At 38.2% G+C, this 18715-nt stretch overlaps 1 protein-coding gene across 6 annotated transcripts in view; it reads left to right on the top strand.

Annotated features, from left to right (window-relative positions):
* The window catches only part of LOC149158795 (protein GID8 homolog), a 280111-nt gene that overhangs the window by 85842 nt on the left and 175554 nt on the right, over nucleotides 1-18715 (top strand). For 3 of the 6 annotated variants that reach the window (XM_089433378.1, XM_089433380.1, XM_089433381.1), the window contains 2 exons: nucleotides 16932-17103; nucleotides 17396-17502. In XM_089433378.1, the coding sequence (XP_089289504.1) occupies nucleotides 16932-17103; nucleotides 17396-17502 (279 nt within the window). Of the gene's footprint in view, nucleotides 1-6333; nucleotides 6397-16899; nucleotides 17104-17395; nucleotides 17503-18715 lie in introns of all 6 variants that reach the window. The other 3 variants (XM_089433384.1, XM_089433379.1, XM_089433382.1) reach the window with 3 other exon arrangements.

Genomic DNA, 18715 nt, shown 5'->3' with positions numbered 1-18715 from the left:
CAACTTGTAGCCCTAAACTAGGGCAGTCAATATCGGTCAAATCAGAGGTTAGATCACCTCGATTTTTGTGCCAAAAATTGTGGCCTGCCTAGGAGGGGCAACCACACCCAATCCGCACTCTCAGAAGGTCAATGCTTGGTCAACGTTGGTCAAAGAGATGACCTGCTGCGCTAGCGTCCTTCTTTCTGCGTCTTCTTTTCCCTAGGACGTCTTCCTTTTCATCCACACGTGTGAGAGAGAGAAGCTCCTTTTATGCATAAGAGAGAGAGGGAAGATGAGTGAATTGAATTGTCTAAATGAGGAGAATGCTCCTTGTATTTATATGCAAACGTTGAGGTTAAATAGACATGACTGTTGGGCTTCTGAACCTACATAAGTTTGCTGGCCAACTTTGACAATTTGTCCATAATCAAAATAAATTCATATCTCCATAAATACTTATTGGAATCGAATGATCTTTAGATCAATCCTACACCTCTCAATGAGAGGAATCTAGGAAAAATATCAGAAGCCATAAATAAGGTGATCCACATGGAGTTTGGCCCTAGTTGCCAATTTTAACAACAATTGAGATTATGAGCATTATTCATAATTGCAAGTTTTACATTACTATAGTTTATTTTGCTCACTGTTGCTCTCTTAACTCATTGCCCATCTCTTTGTTGTCTTTGGTGCTAAATCATCTTTCCAACATTTGTTTATCTGGTAACTTGATACATTAATCGCTATTGTGCAAGTATCGTGAATTTCATTTGAGCATTTAAGACATTGGTCTCTCATTATATCTTAAGAATTTAATTGAATCTATTTGGTTTTGCTCAATAATGTCGTTTGCCATATAATTTTAACTCAAGTTGCTAAGGTGTTCATTTGTATCTCCTAGACTTGTTGATTCTCAACAAGTCCCTCATCCATTTTTCACCTTTTGGGACTACCCCCCCTAGCCTGCTTAGGAGATAGCTTAAACGAAGTGAGTAGGGATCAGAGTGGCAACCCCTACTCTAAGCGTTGTGTCTTAGGTGTACACTTCAAGCGACAACAAAATGCATTAGTCAAATCCCTCTTTCCGTGACCTTTTTGCAAACAAATTTCAGCAGAGGACAACGTCACTGACTTTTCCATTTACTGAGGCACTTTGGTTTGGATTGATTGAGGCATTTCGGGCCTTTAACAAATGGACTAAGACCATTTTGACCTAAAACTTAGCGTTTTGGCCCTCTTCCTATAATCTTCATCCTTCTTTCAAATCACAAGCATAGATTGGACTAGGGCTTCCTCTAGGGATGAGAAGGGCTAGGGCTTCTTCAAGGCTACTCTTTCACACATGCTTTGATACCATGTTGATTTTTAGGATCTTCTAGACTGATAATTACTTCTAATGATAACTTAATTAACTCTTCTTGTAGAACATTCATCATTAAGCAATTATACATAGCAAATCTCAATACTAAAATAATAATGATAGTAGGATCATGAAGAAAAAGCCAAAAGTAGGAGACACAAATGTTTACCCTGGGAAAACACAACCTTGGGAAACCCAACAATCTTTTCTTAGAGAAATTATCCAATTCAACAAGAGATACAATTTGATCTTTTAGTTAGAAACAAATTTAAATTGACCATAAGCAAACCTAGGTCATACCTTGTCAAACAAAGATAAAATCGTCCCGCTGAGATAGCCTCAGAAATTCAGTGAACTTGACCTCAGAATTAGGTCAACTATGCCACAGAGAATTTCGGCCTGCCTCTTAAAACTTTGATCTTCCTTAGAAGTAACTTCGGTCTGCCTTAGATGACTTCGGTTTGCCTTGGAAGAGACTTAGTTTGCTGCCTCAAAGAACTCCCATGTGTGAACAAAAGATAAGTGATTTGAATTTTTGTGCTTAATGGAGGATGATGAATGGTGTATCTATAGTAGATTAGAGTGCCCCAATGGGCACGTCACTTGGGTTGGGCCAACTTGACTTTTTGGAGGCAATTTAAATTCGAAAATTTAAATTCAAAATTCTTCTCTTATATTTCTTTGGTGGGCCAACTTGGAGTAGCTAGGAATATTGACCGTAGCTACCCCAAAATTCAACAAATTTGTGACTTGTTTATCATATATTTTGGGGCTATTTTCTTATTGTTACAAATTTTTTGCATGTTGTAAATTGCTGATTGAAATCCTAATTTATAACAACAAAATGTAATTCCTTGATTGCATGTGTTTGAGAACCTATTTGAGTTTCTATTGGTCAAACTAAGCCCTTTAGATTTACCCATAGGGACCTTTGAACTCACACTCTTGAAATTATACCTTAAATCACCCAAAACCCTAATCTACACTAGGATCTTTCTTGTTTTTGGGGGCCATAACAACTATGACAACAAATAAAAATATGCATAGAAAAGTTGAGTATTTTTAAATTTCTAAGACAAAAAACCATTTTTTTGAGAAAAATAAGAGTGATAGAAGCCACGAAATACCTTGAGAAGATCTCAAAATGTTGAGAAGAAAAGAAGCTCCAAACAATAGAATAATGAGATTTGTGATTATGTAGTAGCCCCCACAAATCTGAAAATCACCCCTTCAATCAGCTCCAAAATCTCCCTTACAAATCTGTCCAAGAAATCTCTCAGAATAATCCTGCAAAACAGCAATTACTTAGAGAAAAATTGAAGATGATAGGGGGCCATAACAACTTTTGCAACTAAAATTAAAACTCTGCTTAGAAAATCCTAGTGCTTTTAAATTTCTAGGGAAAAAACAACAAAATTTTAGAGAAAAATAGAACAAGAACGGATGCCATGAAATACCTTGGGTTGTCCTCAAAATTTTCAGAAAAGAATAAGCTCCAAACAGAAGAGAAATCAACTCTGTAGCAACCCCCACAAAATTTAAAAATTGCCCCTTTAATTAGCTCCAAAAACCACTCAGCAACACTGAATGATCTTTGGGGAAAAAACTCTTGAAGCATCTCCAAAATCTCCCTTAGTAACAAACCCAACAACTCTCCAACCAACTCTTCAAATCTTCCCATCAACTCCCTTGGAACAACCTTGCAAAAACTCTCCAATTCTCCTCAAGAAAATCAGCTCAAGAATTTCAAGAAGTTCAAATGAATAGTGTGAGTGAAAAAGAGGGGGTGAATGTGTTTAAATAGCTTTAGGGGGGCCTAATGCTTCATTAGATGTGGGATGCCCAAATGAAAATTTAAATTTTGTTTGTTTGTTTGTAAAAATGCAATTTTTTTTGCTGGCTTGCACGTGTATGGACTGCACAAAACCAATTTTGAACTGGCGGGTTCGGTGAAATAGGCTGGTTTGGTACTGAACCAACCTATTTCGGTTTCGACCCCTGAAATGGATCGGTTTGGGTTGAATTTTGTAGCTATGGTCGGTCTTCATAATCAAGTGTTAGCCTTGCAAATATTTAAGAAATGATAAATATATACGTGGATTCTAGGTCAGCCTCAAAAGAAGAAAATTTGAATTTTAAACTGATGAATTTTCCCTCCAAAATGTAAGGTCGGCTTCAAGTCAGCCCCAGTGAAGGGATACACCAATTCGACACATTCAACCGCTATTTGTTGGCATTCATCCTCTCCATTTGGGCAATAAATATTCAAATGACATCTGAGGCTCAATTCAGATCTCATTAAGGACAAAAGTCATAGGTATGAAGGACAGAATCTGTGGGAGACTTGAAGGCTAAATTTGAGGTAGTACAGAAGGATGAATTCCCTGAGGCAGGTTGAAATTTTCTGAGGCACAACTGAATGAGTTTTTGAGGCTATTCATGGGCAATTTGACCAGGTTTGACTTGAAAAATCAGATTGTATTCCTTGTTGAATGGACAAATTTCTGTAAGAAAAGGTTGCTAGGTTTTTCCCAGGGTAAATTTTGTGTCTAGCAGTCTCTTCATGATTCCACTGTCATTAGTGTGTTACTGTTGACGATTTTCTTGTATTATTACTTAATGATGAATGTGGTATAAGATGAATTGATTGAAGAATCATTGGAAGTAATTATCAGTTAAGAAAATCCCTAAAATCTCAACATGGTTTTAGAGCTTGGTTTGAAAAGAGCAGCCTGGAAGAAGCCAGCTTGTTCTCTCACACAAATTGAAGATCAATCTAATGAAAGGGAGCCCTAGTCCAATATCTCAGTTTGCAAGAAGGACAAAATGTATTCAAAAGATCTGTTTGTGTTTTTGGTTGAAATTATGAAGAGGGTCGAAACCCTAAGTTCAAAACCTAAAGGTCTCCATCCATTTGTTAGAGGTTGAAAGGTTTTACGTCTAGGCCACAGGCCTAGAAGAGACTGATCAAGGCCCCAATCCAAGTAATAGAGACCGAAAAGCCTCAGATCATGAACAAAGAAAGAGGGCCGCAAATATCTAAGGCTAGGCCGCAGGCCTAGACAGGCGCTGTTGACCACTGGAGTGGCACCTGATGATTATATGAAGACTCCATGCCTAAGGATGATCCAGAGGACACTTGTACGATCAGATATCATCACTCAATAGAGTTTTTTAACTCTATCTTCTCATCATCTTTCTTGTACCCAAATTCCACACCCTACGGGGAATTGTAATAAGTGATACTAGTAATTATGAGTTTTTGAGTCTGTAACAGGCCTAGGATGTTGGGACTCGATCAGGAAACGATTACACCTGTTTTTTTTATCTGGTTAATTATCCCCTCTTTTTAAGAGGCGGGTAATTTTTTGGGTTTTTTCACTCACGTTTTACCCCAAAGCCGGGGCGACGGGTTGAAGGTTGAGCCCCTAACACATCTTAGTTTCTAGAGTTGATGTATATTACCATACTAGATCACAAAAAATTTTGTGGAATTTCGTTAGGTTTAGGTAGTCATTTTTTAATTTTTTAGATTTTACACACTGCGGAAATTGATAATAAAATTGCATTTGTAATGTAATAAGTGATGTCTAGAGAAGTTGTATGGGGTATGAGTAATGAAATTTGCACCTCTCATCCTCAAATTTCTACTATGATACAATTTGATGGGTTAAAAATGTGTTTTGAACCTTCAAAACCCACTTTTCCTAGGTTTAGTGGGAAATCTGGCAATTAATTAAGCCAGAAATTAAATATATGGAGAAAAATAAATATCCACACATGCTAAATGCTGTGGAAATGAGGTGGAAAATTATGGGAGAGTTAAGGTGAAGTCCCAAGGTGATGTGGACTCCTAAAATCAAGGAAATGACATGTGCTCAAATAAAATTGAATTTCTAGCATTAAAGGAGAATGTTGCTTACTTGGAAATTCGAATTTGTGAAGTTAATGCACATTTGGGAGAATATCTGGTGGAGATTTTTGTGGGAAATTGTCCCCACATGGGTTACCACCTATATACACTTGTCATTCTATCATAAAATTTAAATTTGGCACATAAGGGATGAAGAACATGATGTCCACTTGTCAGAATTCGATTTTTACACTTGGCATTAGAATTCCATTCAACAAATTCAAATTTCTCTTTGGGATTGTCACCTCATGCCACTTGTTTAGTCACTTCTACATTGGGATTGGCTCCAATGCCATTTGTCATTGTCATTCTTCATTGGGATTTGCTCCCAACTCTCTATATAATAGAGCCATGGGCTTTCATATTGTATCATGTAATAAGCTATTGAGTTTGAGGAAAATCTGCCATTTTGTATTTGCATACTTTCTTAATACAATCAAGACTTTGGGGATATTTGGCTGGTGTTATCTTGGCGTTATTAGGTGATGTCCTTTCATACTACTGCTATGGTGTTTAATTTCTTTTGCATGTTGAATTAATATTAGTTTATGCTTGCCATCTTGCTTGGATTGATGTGTGCAAGCTATCTTGCACATATCATTGATTTAGAGTAGTATTCTAGGGATAAGCTTGTCAATTCATTTTAGGAGGAATGCTTGGTTTATCTTATTCATTATATTGCTCTAATCTTGTGCAAACTAATACATGTTCAAGTGTGGGAAAGATCTTTTGTATTGTGTGCAGGAATCCATCTGGAAGTGGGAGAAATATCAATTAGATCAACTCACTCCTAGAATCACAACGATCCAAGACTCAACCATTTTTTCGCTTCAAGTTTTCAATCCAACGAAGAGAAAAAGAGAGTTTTCTTAATCTATAGCTACTTGATCATCCATTTAAAATTCAAAATACTTCTTTGATCCTATTTCTGTCAAAGTTATATCTCTAAAGCGAGGCAAGTATGGGGGTTCTCTCCCATTACTTGAGCTAGTACTTTGTAAATTAAATTCTAAGTTTAGTTTTGGTTTCTTTTTCCTAATTTTACACTAACAATTGGTATTTTTTTCGTGTTTTGCAGCCCATAGGCTTGAGCATTGGGCGACAAGGAGCTTGAGGAGAAGATTTGGAAAACTACTTACTCGTGTGTATGCTAGACCCCTTCACGCTATCCAAACACTGATTTCTAGGGAGGCCATAAGCACTTGGGAGAGATTTGCAAACTTATTGAGGCCATGGGCCTTTTGAGTCTTGTGAATCTCTTTTGGAGAGTTTTTTCCATCTTCAAGTTTGTTGTTGTTATATTTTTTTGGGAGAGAGTAACTTTGTTAGAGTCTCATCTTTGTAAAGATCTCTCTCGTATTGTGGGTTTCCCTTTTAGAGACATTTTTACCCGATTTAAGTGCTAATAAAAGATAAAAAAATTTGTTGGAGGGAGCTTGAGATTTTTCCCATGGCATCCCCCTTCCTCATTTAGAGGAGGGATTCTTGTGGGTGGCCTAATTTTGATTTTAGTTTTTTCTTAGCTTTCTAGCTTTTAAATTTCATACTGTGCATGCTTAAAATCAATAAATTTCACTCCACATGCAAACTTTTACTAATCTTGTATTTAAATTCCCACATGCATATGCTCTCAAGTTTTGCAAACTATTTCTCTTTGAAGCATTTGCATTTGCATTAGTTTAATTTGGGGAATTAACACAATTTGCACTTCGTCTAGGCATTTTAGTATAGGAAGGCCCCAAGTCTCATTAAAACTTACTTCCAACTTAAGTTGGATGAATAGACTTTTAGGGACCCTCTACCTCTATTGACTCCTCATTCTGAGATCCAAACATTTGGGCGAGGATGAGGTCTGAGTGCCTTAGCACTAATTAATAAAATAACCCAAGAACTCATTCTATCATATTTGCTTTGTTTGCAAAGTTTTTAAATTTCTTGCTATGTTGATGGTTTAAATTCTGACATGCAAATATTATTTCAAGAGACACTTTGGATGCAAGCATTGTAATTCCTTTTAATTTTGCAACAAGTTTAATTTTTCTTGTACTTGGAAATGGACTTATCTTGTGGTTTAATTGTTGTCATAAATGGTTGATTTCACTTTCAGTACTATTATTTTTGGGTTGCAAACTTAATTGCATGTTGTCATCTTGGTCTAATATTTGAGTTATTTTTGTATCCTTTTGAGAAAGATAGTTTCCATGATTTGATTTGTAAATTTATTCATCTTGAAAGCATTCATAATATCTTGTGCTAACAATTTATTGTTTCACTTTTCAAGATTATTTTGGCTTTCCATTTGAAAGCATTTCATTTCATTTTAAGCAAATACAATTTCATTTCTTAAAGAGCAATACTTTGAAGGCACTGCTTGTTTATGTATTTCATGCTTATCTTATGTATTTATGGTTATTTCTCATATCAGTTTTGCTTATAAGTCTTAAAGACTATTTCACTATAACACTCTCCTAGTAACTCACATCTTTTAACTTAACTTTTCATTAGGGACCACCCCCCTTAGTTAACCTAGGAGATAGCTCAAACGGAGAGAGTCGAGATTAGTGTGACAACCCCTTCTCTGAGTTCCCTGCCACCAACCACACGTTGTCGGGTTGAAGACTTTTCTCACTGACTTGTAGGTAGGTATAGGTGGCAGGGTCAATAGGCTCGAGAGATCTCAATCTCTTGAAATAGAACTGAGAAGCCTCAGAAGGTGGCCAAATAATTTTTTGTATGTTTTGACAGTATGAGGACTAAGTCGTGATAGAATAGTGTGCTTTTGATCACACTTGTAAGGTTATCTCTCTCAAAGAGAAATATTATCTATATTTTTAGATTTTGTAGCATCAGACAAGTGTTCTAGTCTCGGTTTGTGTCAAAGAGGCTAAGGAAATCTAGCTAATTAATAAGAGTTAATTAAGGAAAGTCGAGAATTCTCTAGACACTCACACAGATCGAGTCTAAGATGTTCTTAGACGTTTTTGGGGATCTAATAGTGGTCCTTGAAGCTCCAACAAGATATTATAAGAGCAAATCGATGGGATGGAGAGAGAAACACTCAAGACGCATAGGGAGCAAGTTCCTTGGCAGATCGAGCTATCTAGTTGCAAAGATTCAGCAGGAAGAAGAGTTTGAGCCAGAGAAGGAGAGCATCAGTGATTGAGGGAGTGGTAGTAGAGATTTCTAGCAGAGTTTGTAGTGCCGGAGAGTCAGTAGAAGGGAGGCTGCATTATTCCTCAAAGAGGCTGCACAGGAACTGCACAGAAGCTTCAGAGGGCTAGTTTGATTAAGCCAGAGAGGAGATCGATTCAATTGCTAGTGGCCGGGATTTTCATTAGAAGTCCAAGTGAGACATTTTCAGAGGTAGAGTCAGGTAGAGAGAGATTCTAGGAAGTTCCAGAGGCAGTGTGAAGAGGGCCTGCGCAGGGGCATTTCATGTAGCCCAAGTTGAGCCGGATCAGTTGAGTGAGACAATTATTCTGGCCAGATAATTTGCCGAGGATAGCAAGTTGGGCATCCAAATTATTGTACTCAGATTTTGTTGTTGCATAATAATAAAATAAGCCCTCAGATTTTGGGGTTTTTCCGGGGAAGTTAGTCCAAAAATGTTGGTGTCGATTTTATTGTGTGTGTGCATTATTTTCTTAGCTTGCAGTTTATTTTCTGTAGCATATTTTATTTTTGTGAAGAATTGCAGTGTGATTTATTTGTCATTTGCCGTATAACAAATACACTGTTAATTAGTTAGAATAATAAATTCCAGTTGTTGCAATTTAATGAATTTTCACAGGGTATTAGAGCATTAAAGATCATATTAGAGGCTCAGTATTGAGAGGAGAAAAATTGTGCAACTTTAGAGGGAGATCTGGGCACAATTTCTCGAAATCTGCGCAAACCTGGCTAGGAGTGTGAATATAGAGACAGAGGGTTCGATTTCTAGTTCCAGGTGGAGGAAAAATACTAATAGCCTCAGAAGCAGAATTTGTAGGCAGTGGATTTGCTAGATAGAGGGTTCTGGTGAGCAGATCGGTCAGTTCATTGAGAAGATTTGGGCGTAGTAATTTTGCAGCAAGGGTTTCAACTGAAAATCTATGTAGGAACAAGAGGATAAAAGCACATTGAAGAAGAATTTCTAGAATTTCTCAGAGGGTTTCCAAATCAAGTTTCCAGGGGGAGATCCGAGATTTCCAATAGCAGTTTTGCCAGTCAGCCATTGCGAGCTTCAGGAGCAACAGATCATGTGCCAGATTCTAGAAAAGGACTTCTAGAAGGTTGAGCGAGTTGCCCAGTTGAGGAGAAGCAGATAGTGTGAGGATCAGAGAAGGATTTCTGAAGGCAATAGGAGCAGATTTGCGCAGGGAGTACGAGTAGCAGAGTGAAGGTCGAGCAGGAAGGAGGAGGAGATTTCCATTTTTAGTCTCCAGTTATTTGAGTTTCGTAGGGATGGCTGCAACAGGTCTCAGGGATCAGACTTGATGAAGCCTCAAACTTTGGTGTTTGGAAGGCTAGGATGCAATTCCTTTTGGATGAGCATGGCCTGAAAGAGTTCATGACAATAGTAGTAGCTGAGTTGATAGATCCTATCTAGTTTCATGAATATAAGAAGGATATGGCCAAAGCAAAGAGGATAGTCTTGGATATAGTCTGAGATCATATTGCCTTTCGTATTGCTAAGAAGAATACGGTGAGGGAAATGTGGGAAGCCGTTGTGAAGCTATACCAATATCCATAAGAGAATCATTAATGATTCTCAAGGAGAAGCTGAGGACCACAAAGATGCAAAAGGGTGAAGCAATGACTCCCTATCTCACCAGAATTCAGAGTGTCTGAGATGAGCCAGTAGTTGTAGGAGAGAAACCAGATGAAATTAAATTTGTGCGAATAGCTCTAAATGGGTTTACCAAACAGTGGGCCACTTTCGTTCTGGGGATCACTGGACGAGACAAAATGCCTAATTGGGAATGCTTATGGAGTGACTTTACACAAGAAGAGCTAAGGCTCAGTCTAGTTGAGAGTACTACTAGCTGCAGCAACAAAGGGCCGAAGATTGAGAAGGAGGACGAGAATGTAGCCCTTGGTAGTGAGGGAAAGGCGAAGAAGGGTCCTAGTCAGGGACAAAACTCAAAAAGAGGCGAGAAAAAGAAGAAGGATCCGTCGAAAATCAAATGCTTTAGGTGTGGTGAGTTTGGTCACTACAACACCCAGCATCCCAAGAAAAAGAAGGACAAGAAGGGGGAATAGTAGTCTGCAGCTTAGATAGAGATAGATGAGTTCACCTCCAGGCTGGAGGACTTTGCGTTGATAGCAGCTATACCTCTAGATGGAGGAGCGTGAGGATTCAGAGTTGCAGGATTCAACGGGGTCGAAGGAAGACAACATCAAATAGATCTTTCCTCTTGGATCATTAACTTAGCGACGAGGGCCCACAATATTCAGTAGCAGGAGGATTGAGATGTCGAGTAGGTGCAGTCAGATCTTGAGAGACAGTGCAGAGTTAGTTGTAGTTAGGTACTAGAGGGGCGTAGAGACTGTTGGGTGCAGACAAATACTCAGTAGATAAAGCCGAGACTAGTTGCAGTGAGAGTCTCAAGGGATAGTTGCAAAAACCAATTGCAGGGACAGTAGATCAGTTGTCAGTTGCAGCAACAACAACAACATGAGATCAAATGCAATGTAGGCAGTGTTGGTAGTAGTGCAGGATGGTACAATGCAATGTCAGCAACAATGCAAATGCAGAGTGGTTTAGCTACACCGTTAGCAAATGAATCAAAGTATGCATAGTGGCTTGGTGGACAGTGACAAGTTATTGCAGATGCTAGACACCAGTAGCATGGTTCGACTACAAATGAATAGAGATGTTGGAGTAGTGAGATGGAGAGAATGCCTTCCTCGCTAAGAGGGAGTGTTAGATTTTGTAGCATCAGACAAGTGTTCTTGTCTCAGTTTGTGTCAAAGAGACTAAGGAACACTTGATCTCCAAAACCCAGAAAAGGTTTTGCGAGATAAGCTTGCGAAATGCCTTAATAAAATTAATTAGGCATCATTTAAAATTTTCCTAAGTCTAACTTTGGAAAATTGGTTAATTAATAGGAATTAATTAAGGAAAGTCGAGAATGCTCTACAGACTACACAAATCGAGTCTAAGATGATCTTAGTTGTTGATGGGGATCTAATCATGGCCGTTGAAGCTTTGACGAGAGATTATAAGGGCAAATCAATGGGATGGAGAGAGAAACACTCGAGACGCAAAGGGAGCGAGTTCCTTGGTAGATCGAGCTATCCAGTTGCAGAGGTTCAACACGAAGAAAAGTTCGAGCTAGAGAAGGAGATCATCAATTATTGAGGGAGCAGTAGAAGAGATTTCCGGTGGAGTTTCTAGTGTCCGGAGAGTCAACAGAAGGGAGGTCGCATTATTCCTCAAAGAGGCTACGCAGGGACTACGCAAAAGCTTCAGAGGGTGAGTTCAATTCAGCCAGAGAGGAGATCGATTCAGTTGTTGGTGGCTGGGATTTTCATCAGAAGGCCAAGTGAGTGATTTCCAGAGGTAGAGTCAGGGAGAGAGAGGTTCCAGGTAGTTCCAGAGGCAGTGCGAAGACGACCTGCGCAGGGGCATTTCGTGTAGCCCAGGTTGAGCCAGATTTGGAGTCGGATCAGTTGTGGAGTGATACAATTTGTCTCACAGATATTTTGACTAGATAATTTGCTGAGGACAGCTAGTTGGGCATCCAGATTATTGTATGAGGTTTTATTGCTACATAATAATAAAATAAACCCTCATCCGCTGCACTGGTTCTGCCTTTAAGGTTTTTTCGGGGACGTTAGTACAAAAACATTTGTGTCGATTTTATTGTGTATTGTGTGTGCATTATTTTCTCAGCTTCTAGTTTATTTTCGATAGCGTATTTAATTTTTGTGAATAATTGCAGTGTAATTTATTCGTTATTTATCGTATAACAAATAAACTGCTAATTAGTTAGAAGAATAAATTCTAGTTGCTACAGTTTAAGGAATTTTCACATATATCAGTTGCGCTATTGTTTAGGCATGGAAGATTTCAATTCCATGTTTGTAAAGAAAATGCTGATTTAAATTGGAATACCTACAATGGACACCTTTGATGTTACAAGAGCTCCATCCATCTCTCTTTTAAAGTTGCAAAGAATTCTACTCGTGTATTTAGATTCCTCTTCCCTATACGCGATAACTTCAAAGTTCACAAATTCTGATTGGGTTGTCAATATCAACGAGACAAAATCTACACTAGGATATGCTCCCTCCATTGGTTCTGATATTATTCCTTGATGCAGTAAGAAGCAAGCTATTATTTCCTTGTCAATAACAATATTCAAATATAAGGAAATTGTTTTGGCTAAATATAGGACAGGTTTGCTAAGAAGGATTCTTAGTCACATTGTCTTATGGTAAATCAGTGTAGTATTTGAAATTTCATTCTAAAGGAATCACAAACCAAAGCTTGAAGTTGGCTTATACTCCATCTAAGGAACAAATGACCAATAATTTACTACATAAAGCACACTTGCATATTGGTTGTAGAATGACAATGGCAAATCTCATGGTTAGGGTTATAATAGAAATAAATTTAAAGTTTTTTCAAGTTTCAGATGCCTGTAGGTGTAACATTTCTTTATGGAAGGCAATAGAATGTCATGATCTCATCCTCTCCTTTGAAGACAACTTACCTTCACCTTGTTGACATGATGAATGAAGGGGCAGTTTCCTTGCTGACAACTTTATTTATAGAAGCACAAAGATCCTATGGCATATTCTCTTGTGGTTTTGACACTTGTATACAGTAGGATAATTTGCACATAAATTTTTGGGCTTAGGGTTTGTAGACCCTAGAAGACCTGATAGCATATAAGCCAATGTCATCACTGTTTTTTGAATTTGGATTATTTTTCAAAGTAAGATAAAGCTGCTAAGGGAGATATGTGATCCAATACCTATGACCAAAACATTTGGCATCTTGAAGTGTGATGTGTTGATTGAAGTTCATGTTCACACCCATGTAAGGACATTTCCTTCAGATATGTGTTAAAAAATAGAAGTATTGTTTTTGAAGTTGCAGACTCTAATGCTATATACCTTGTACTTCTATGGAAATATATTCTATGACTAAGTGTTCTTGTCAAAGATGCAAAGGATGACTTGCATTGCACTAGTGTAACTATGATAGATATGTTACTGAAGCTGTTGCTTGAGTTTTTCCTTCAAGTAATTGAGAAATGATAATTTGATTTGTTGCTCCAAAAACAGAGAGAGTTGAGAAGAAGTGTCATAACACTTGTGCTATGAGACCTTCTTGGAAGATTTGATTTTGATCGTCCCAGGGTTTGTAAACCCTAGACAAATCTTGAAGAATATGATTAGGAAAGCCCGAGAGTTTGTGAATAAAACCCTAGAGCTAGACCTTAAGTATTGAAGGTTGATGTTTCCACTGAAAGAAGAAACCCTAGCTCTTGAAAGGAAAGCAACATGCTGATGATGAAGACCAGGATGATGAGGTTGCAAATGGATAGTTTCTACAAGAAGGCAAGGATCAAGTGGGAGTTGACAAATTCCCTACATTCCTTAAAAGATAAGTACTTTATATCCCTCTTCCTTGACGTTTTGCTATTAGCCTCTTATCTTTGTTTCTTTGCTGTGTTATAATTGTTCTTCCATGGCTTCCTGTGAGGATTGCAGGTGCATCACGTATGTTGCCAAGGCTTTAGAAGCAAGTGGACATATTGGAAGAATGAAGCAAAATTGTGGCAAGTGGACGTATTGGAAAAACGAAGCAAAATTGTGGCAAGTGGACTCTCCTAGGAAGAGGGAGAGGACTATAAGGAGAGATTTTCTCTAGTTCACAGAAGCAAAAGGACTCATGTGTCAGAGGGAGCAATAGTGGCAGAAAGATTTTCCTCCGTGATAGAGGGAGCTGTCAAGATAGAGGGAGTTGACCTATGAATTCGTGATGAAGGATCTCAGTCGAGATGATTGGAAAGCGATTGTGGTGATGGAGCTAGTTAGTTAGTTAAGCCAAGGCATGTGTTGAGTACAACTGCTCCAATTCACAGATTCAGCTTGGGGTCAACTATGATAAGCATGAAGCTAACAACACTACTGAAACAAAATATATTGCAGTTTGCTTGGCGAGTTGTGAAGTAAGGTTGCTTTAGGATTGTTTGATCAAATGCAACTGTGATGACAAAACAATGCATGTGGAGTAGTGAAGCTCCTATGCATTTCTATGATCGAGCTACGTGCTAACATTCTCACAAAACCTCTGTCCCTAGATGAAAATGGTGTACTTCTAGGACAAGCTTGGATTGATTGAGAATGTTTCCCTTGGTTAAAGGGAGTGTTGTTGTTGTAGTATCTATGGGCCTGGATTGCTCTCTTGGTCATGGGGTTTGACCTGAAAGCCATGGAGTTTCGCTAGGGAGATTAGCCCTATAAGCGTCAAAGCCTGGATTGCTCCCTTGGTCATGTGGTTTGACCTGGGAGCCATAAATTTTGGCTGGAGAGATTGGATCCATAAGCATAAAGCTTGGATTTCTTCCTTGGTCATGGGGTTTGACTTGGAAGCCATGGAGTTTGGCTGGGGAGATTGGCTCATCAAGCATCAAGGCCTAGATTGCTCCCCTGTTCAGGGATTTTGACCATATTTCCATGGGGTTTGGATAGTGGGTTGAGCTTGTGCCTTCTAGCATCGGGTAGGTATTTACCATTCAATGACATGTGACGACTTGTGGGACTGGTAAATGGGCCCTAAGTTTCACGATGGGCCAGGTAGGGTTCTTGACATGTCTCCAAGTGACGACTTGTTGAGTTAGTGACCCTAGGACTAGTGGGTGACTACTTCCTCCTTTGATGCTGATGCGGGGATGCTTTCCTCATGGTTCTGGTATGAACATGAGGTGGATGGACTCATTAACACAATTGAGCTCATTCAACCTTTTCTTGGGATAGATAAATTTTTATTCAACAACAGAACATCTGGAAAAACCATTATGAATACCTCCTTAGCTAAGAGGGAATGTTGAATTTTGTAGCTATGGTCGGTCTTCATAATCGAGTGTTAGCCCTCCAAAGATTTAAGAAATGGCCAATATATATGTGGATTCCAAGTTGGCCTCAAAAGAAGAAAAATTGAATTTTCCCTCCAAAATGTAAGGTCGGCTTAAAGTCTGCCCTAGTGAAGGGACACAACAATTCGGCACATTCAACCACGATTTATTGGCATTCATCCTCTCCATTTGGGCAATAAAATTATGGATAACATTTGAGGCTCCATTCGGATCATCTGAGGCACAATTCAGATCTCATTAACAATGAAATCTGAGGCAGAAAGGCCCAAATCTGTGGGAGACCTGAAGGCTAAATCTGAGGCAGTGCAGAAAGACGAATTCCCTGAGGCAGGCTGAAATTTTCTGAGGCACAGCTGACTGAGTTTCTGAGGCTATTCATGGGAAATTTAACCAAGTTTGACCCTGGGCTTTGTGACAGGTCTATTGGATTTTACTTGACTTGAAAAATTTAGATTGTATTCCTGGTTGAATGGATAAATTTCTCTAAGAAAATGTTGCTGGGTTTTTCCTCCTGGTTTGGGGTTTTCCTAGGGTACATTTGTGTGTCTTGGTTGTGGCTATCTCTTCATGATTCTAATGGCATTATTGTTTTACTGTTGATGATTTTCTTGTACAATTATTTAATGATGAATGTGGTATAAGATGAATTGATTGAAGAATCATTGGAAGTAATAATCTATTAAGAAAATCTCTAAAATCTCAACATGGGCCCCACACTGGTTGGACCGGCCAGTTCCGATAATATTGCACTTTACAAACAAGTTAAAATTATCAACACCATTCTAAATTGGGAAAGAACACATGAAATGTTGCTAGAAGAAATGATCATGGAGTAATGTTTGCTAGAACATGTCAAATGAAGTGTATAGGAAGTAGGAACTGATTGATTTACCACAGTAGAATGAATCTGAAGCACAGGTGTATGATGGGAAGTAAGAGTGAAGCATGTTTGGATCTGAGAAACTGGAGTAGTAACGTCATGCAAACAACAACACCACACTTGACATAGTGTGTCTCTAAGGTAGTTACCTTGAAGAGGCAACAAATATCTCCAATATAATGTTAAAGAGGTGAGTCACATTGAATAGAGATGACCATTAGGGAACCTAACTTATAATGATTAATAATGACAATAATGCCACTAAGGTTGCAATGATTTAGAGGTTCTTAGAAACAATATTGTTTATAAGTTGACAATGATGCCATTAAGGAATTTGTTCATATCTTTGAATTATTTAGAGACTTCTTCCCAAGTAAATTTAATTATGTTTCAAGGTTATTGCTAATTTATTTATGCATATCCTTAATTATCACCAATCGTAATATAGCAGTCTCATTATTCCATGTTATTTTCTCCTTTTTCTTCCTCAGTACTACGTTTCAGTGCTCACATTACTTTAATATAAGATTATTATACGGTACTATAGATGCTTTATTGTTTGTTGTTCTCAGTTAAGAATCAACATAGTGCTTTGCACTAGAGACTTTTCTCTATTTGGTATTTTGTCTGATATCTTTATTTTTTGAACACGGTTTCTTGTATTAAATAGGCATGTGGCTAATCAGCTAATGCTCAATGCAGTCTGCTTCAACGTCCAAAAAAATGATATCATTTGTCGAATGGGAACAAATTCGTGGTGAAGCTGTCATTTCAAAAGGTGACATGAATAAACTTATAATGAATTTCTTGATTACGACTACAGATGACTTTGTTGAAGCAGCCAAGAAGTTTATGATGGAGTCTGGTACAGAGCGTATCCTATGCTATTTTGTGGACATTTTGATTTTTTTGGGTACCATGGAGTTTCAACTATCTACCATACATGAAATTAAGTTCTAATTCTATTTTTCTCTACAGTATCAGAGTTGTTTGGTTTTCGTGTTCTAAGTCTCAGCTATTTTGTAAATGGAAAGATCAAAGGAGAGGCCTGTTTCTCCTTTAAAGACTTCGGTATATTGCTGGTGTTTTACCAAGCTTTACGTTGGCCTTTATTTAGAAATTAATGGAAAAAAGTCAAATTGTTTGTTTTTCTTAGTGGCAAACAGCAGATTTAGATTTTGGAGAAGCAAGTGATAGAGTTTTTGCACATAAAGCTGTTGAGGATGGAAATGTTCTGGAAGCTATTCGGAAAGTCAATGACATGAATCCTGAGGTCAGTTGTTTTTGTAAGTTCTGACATTACCATGGGCATCTGGTGGAAAGAGACATTATCGCTTTGCAATTTGATTTTGTCTGACTTTTTCAGTATTTGCTATTCTTTACTCAACTTTCTAACATTATTAACTTTCTAACATTATTGTTTAGAATTTTATTTAAGGTGAGCCCTAAAAATTATTATTTACAAGGGAGCTGGAATTATATTAGTACATGTTACCTGAGAGCTTAAGAAATGGTTGATCTCAATGTGAAAGTGTGTGATTTGAGAGGGAGAGAGAGAGTAGAATATAATTTTATTAAAACATGCATGAGGCCAATTGTGCTATGGGATGGAGCAACTACATTTCATGCAACACTGATCAAAACAATGAAATGTGTAGAAGAGACACTATCACTTATGTGGATATCGGGAAGTATTGTATTTCTTATTGTTGGCACTTTTTTCTTTCAATTAGTGTTCTTGTAAGTGATTTTGTTAAATTGGCAATTAGGGCCAAACTTCACGTGGGTCATCTTTATTCATGGCTAATAATATTTTTATTAGATTCCTCTCGTCAAGAGGGGTAGGATTGATCTAAAGATCATCCGATTCCGATAAGTATTTATGGAGATATGAATTTATTTTGACTATGGAATTATTATCAAGCCAACCTACAACTCATGTACGCTCACAAGTCCAACAGTCGCATCTATTCAAACATCAACGTTGTGTATAAATACAGGAGGATTTTTTCTCATTTGCACTCACTCTCTCATCTCATCACATCTCTCTCTCTCTCTCTCCTGCGCAGAAAAGAGGGTCTTCTCTATTGCGCAGAAAAGAGTCTCTCTCACACATGTGGAAAGACGCTGTTGAAACTGAAGCTGCAACTACAGATCCAAAGTTTGACCAGCGTGGACCATCAAACCTCCTCTTTTGAACTGCGCTGTAGGTTCATCTGAACCTCCTCTGAAGGCTGCAACTTTTGGTGGTGGAATCAAGTCGATCTGACGGTTGGTTTGCGAGATATCGACTGCCCTAGTTTGAAGGAAGTTGCTGAAACTGAAGCTACAACTGCAGATCCAAAGTTTGACTAGCGTGGACCATCAAACCTCCTCTTCTGAACTACGCTGTAGGTTCATCTGAACCTCCTCTGAAGGCTGCAACTTTTGGTGGTGGAATCAAGCCGATCCGACGGTCGGTTTGCGAGATATCGACTGCCCTAGTT

The sequence above is a fragment of the Pinus tabuliformis genome, chromosome 5_2 (genome assembly GCF_031772625.1).
Source record: "Pinus tabuliformis cultivar Carrire ecotype Pingquan chromosome 5_2, CPIR1, whole genome shotgun sequence".
Classification (NCBI taxonomy): domain Eukaryota; kingdom Viridiplantae; phylum Streptophyta; class Pinopsida; order Pinales; family Pinaceae; genus Pinus; species Pinus tabuliformis.
This window is presented reverse-complemented; position numbering and strand designations above follow the sequence as displayed.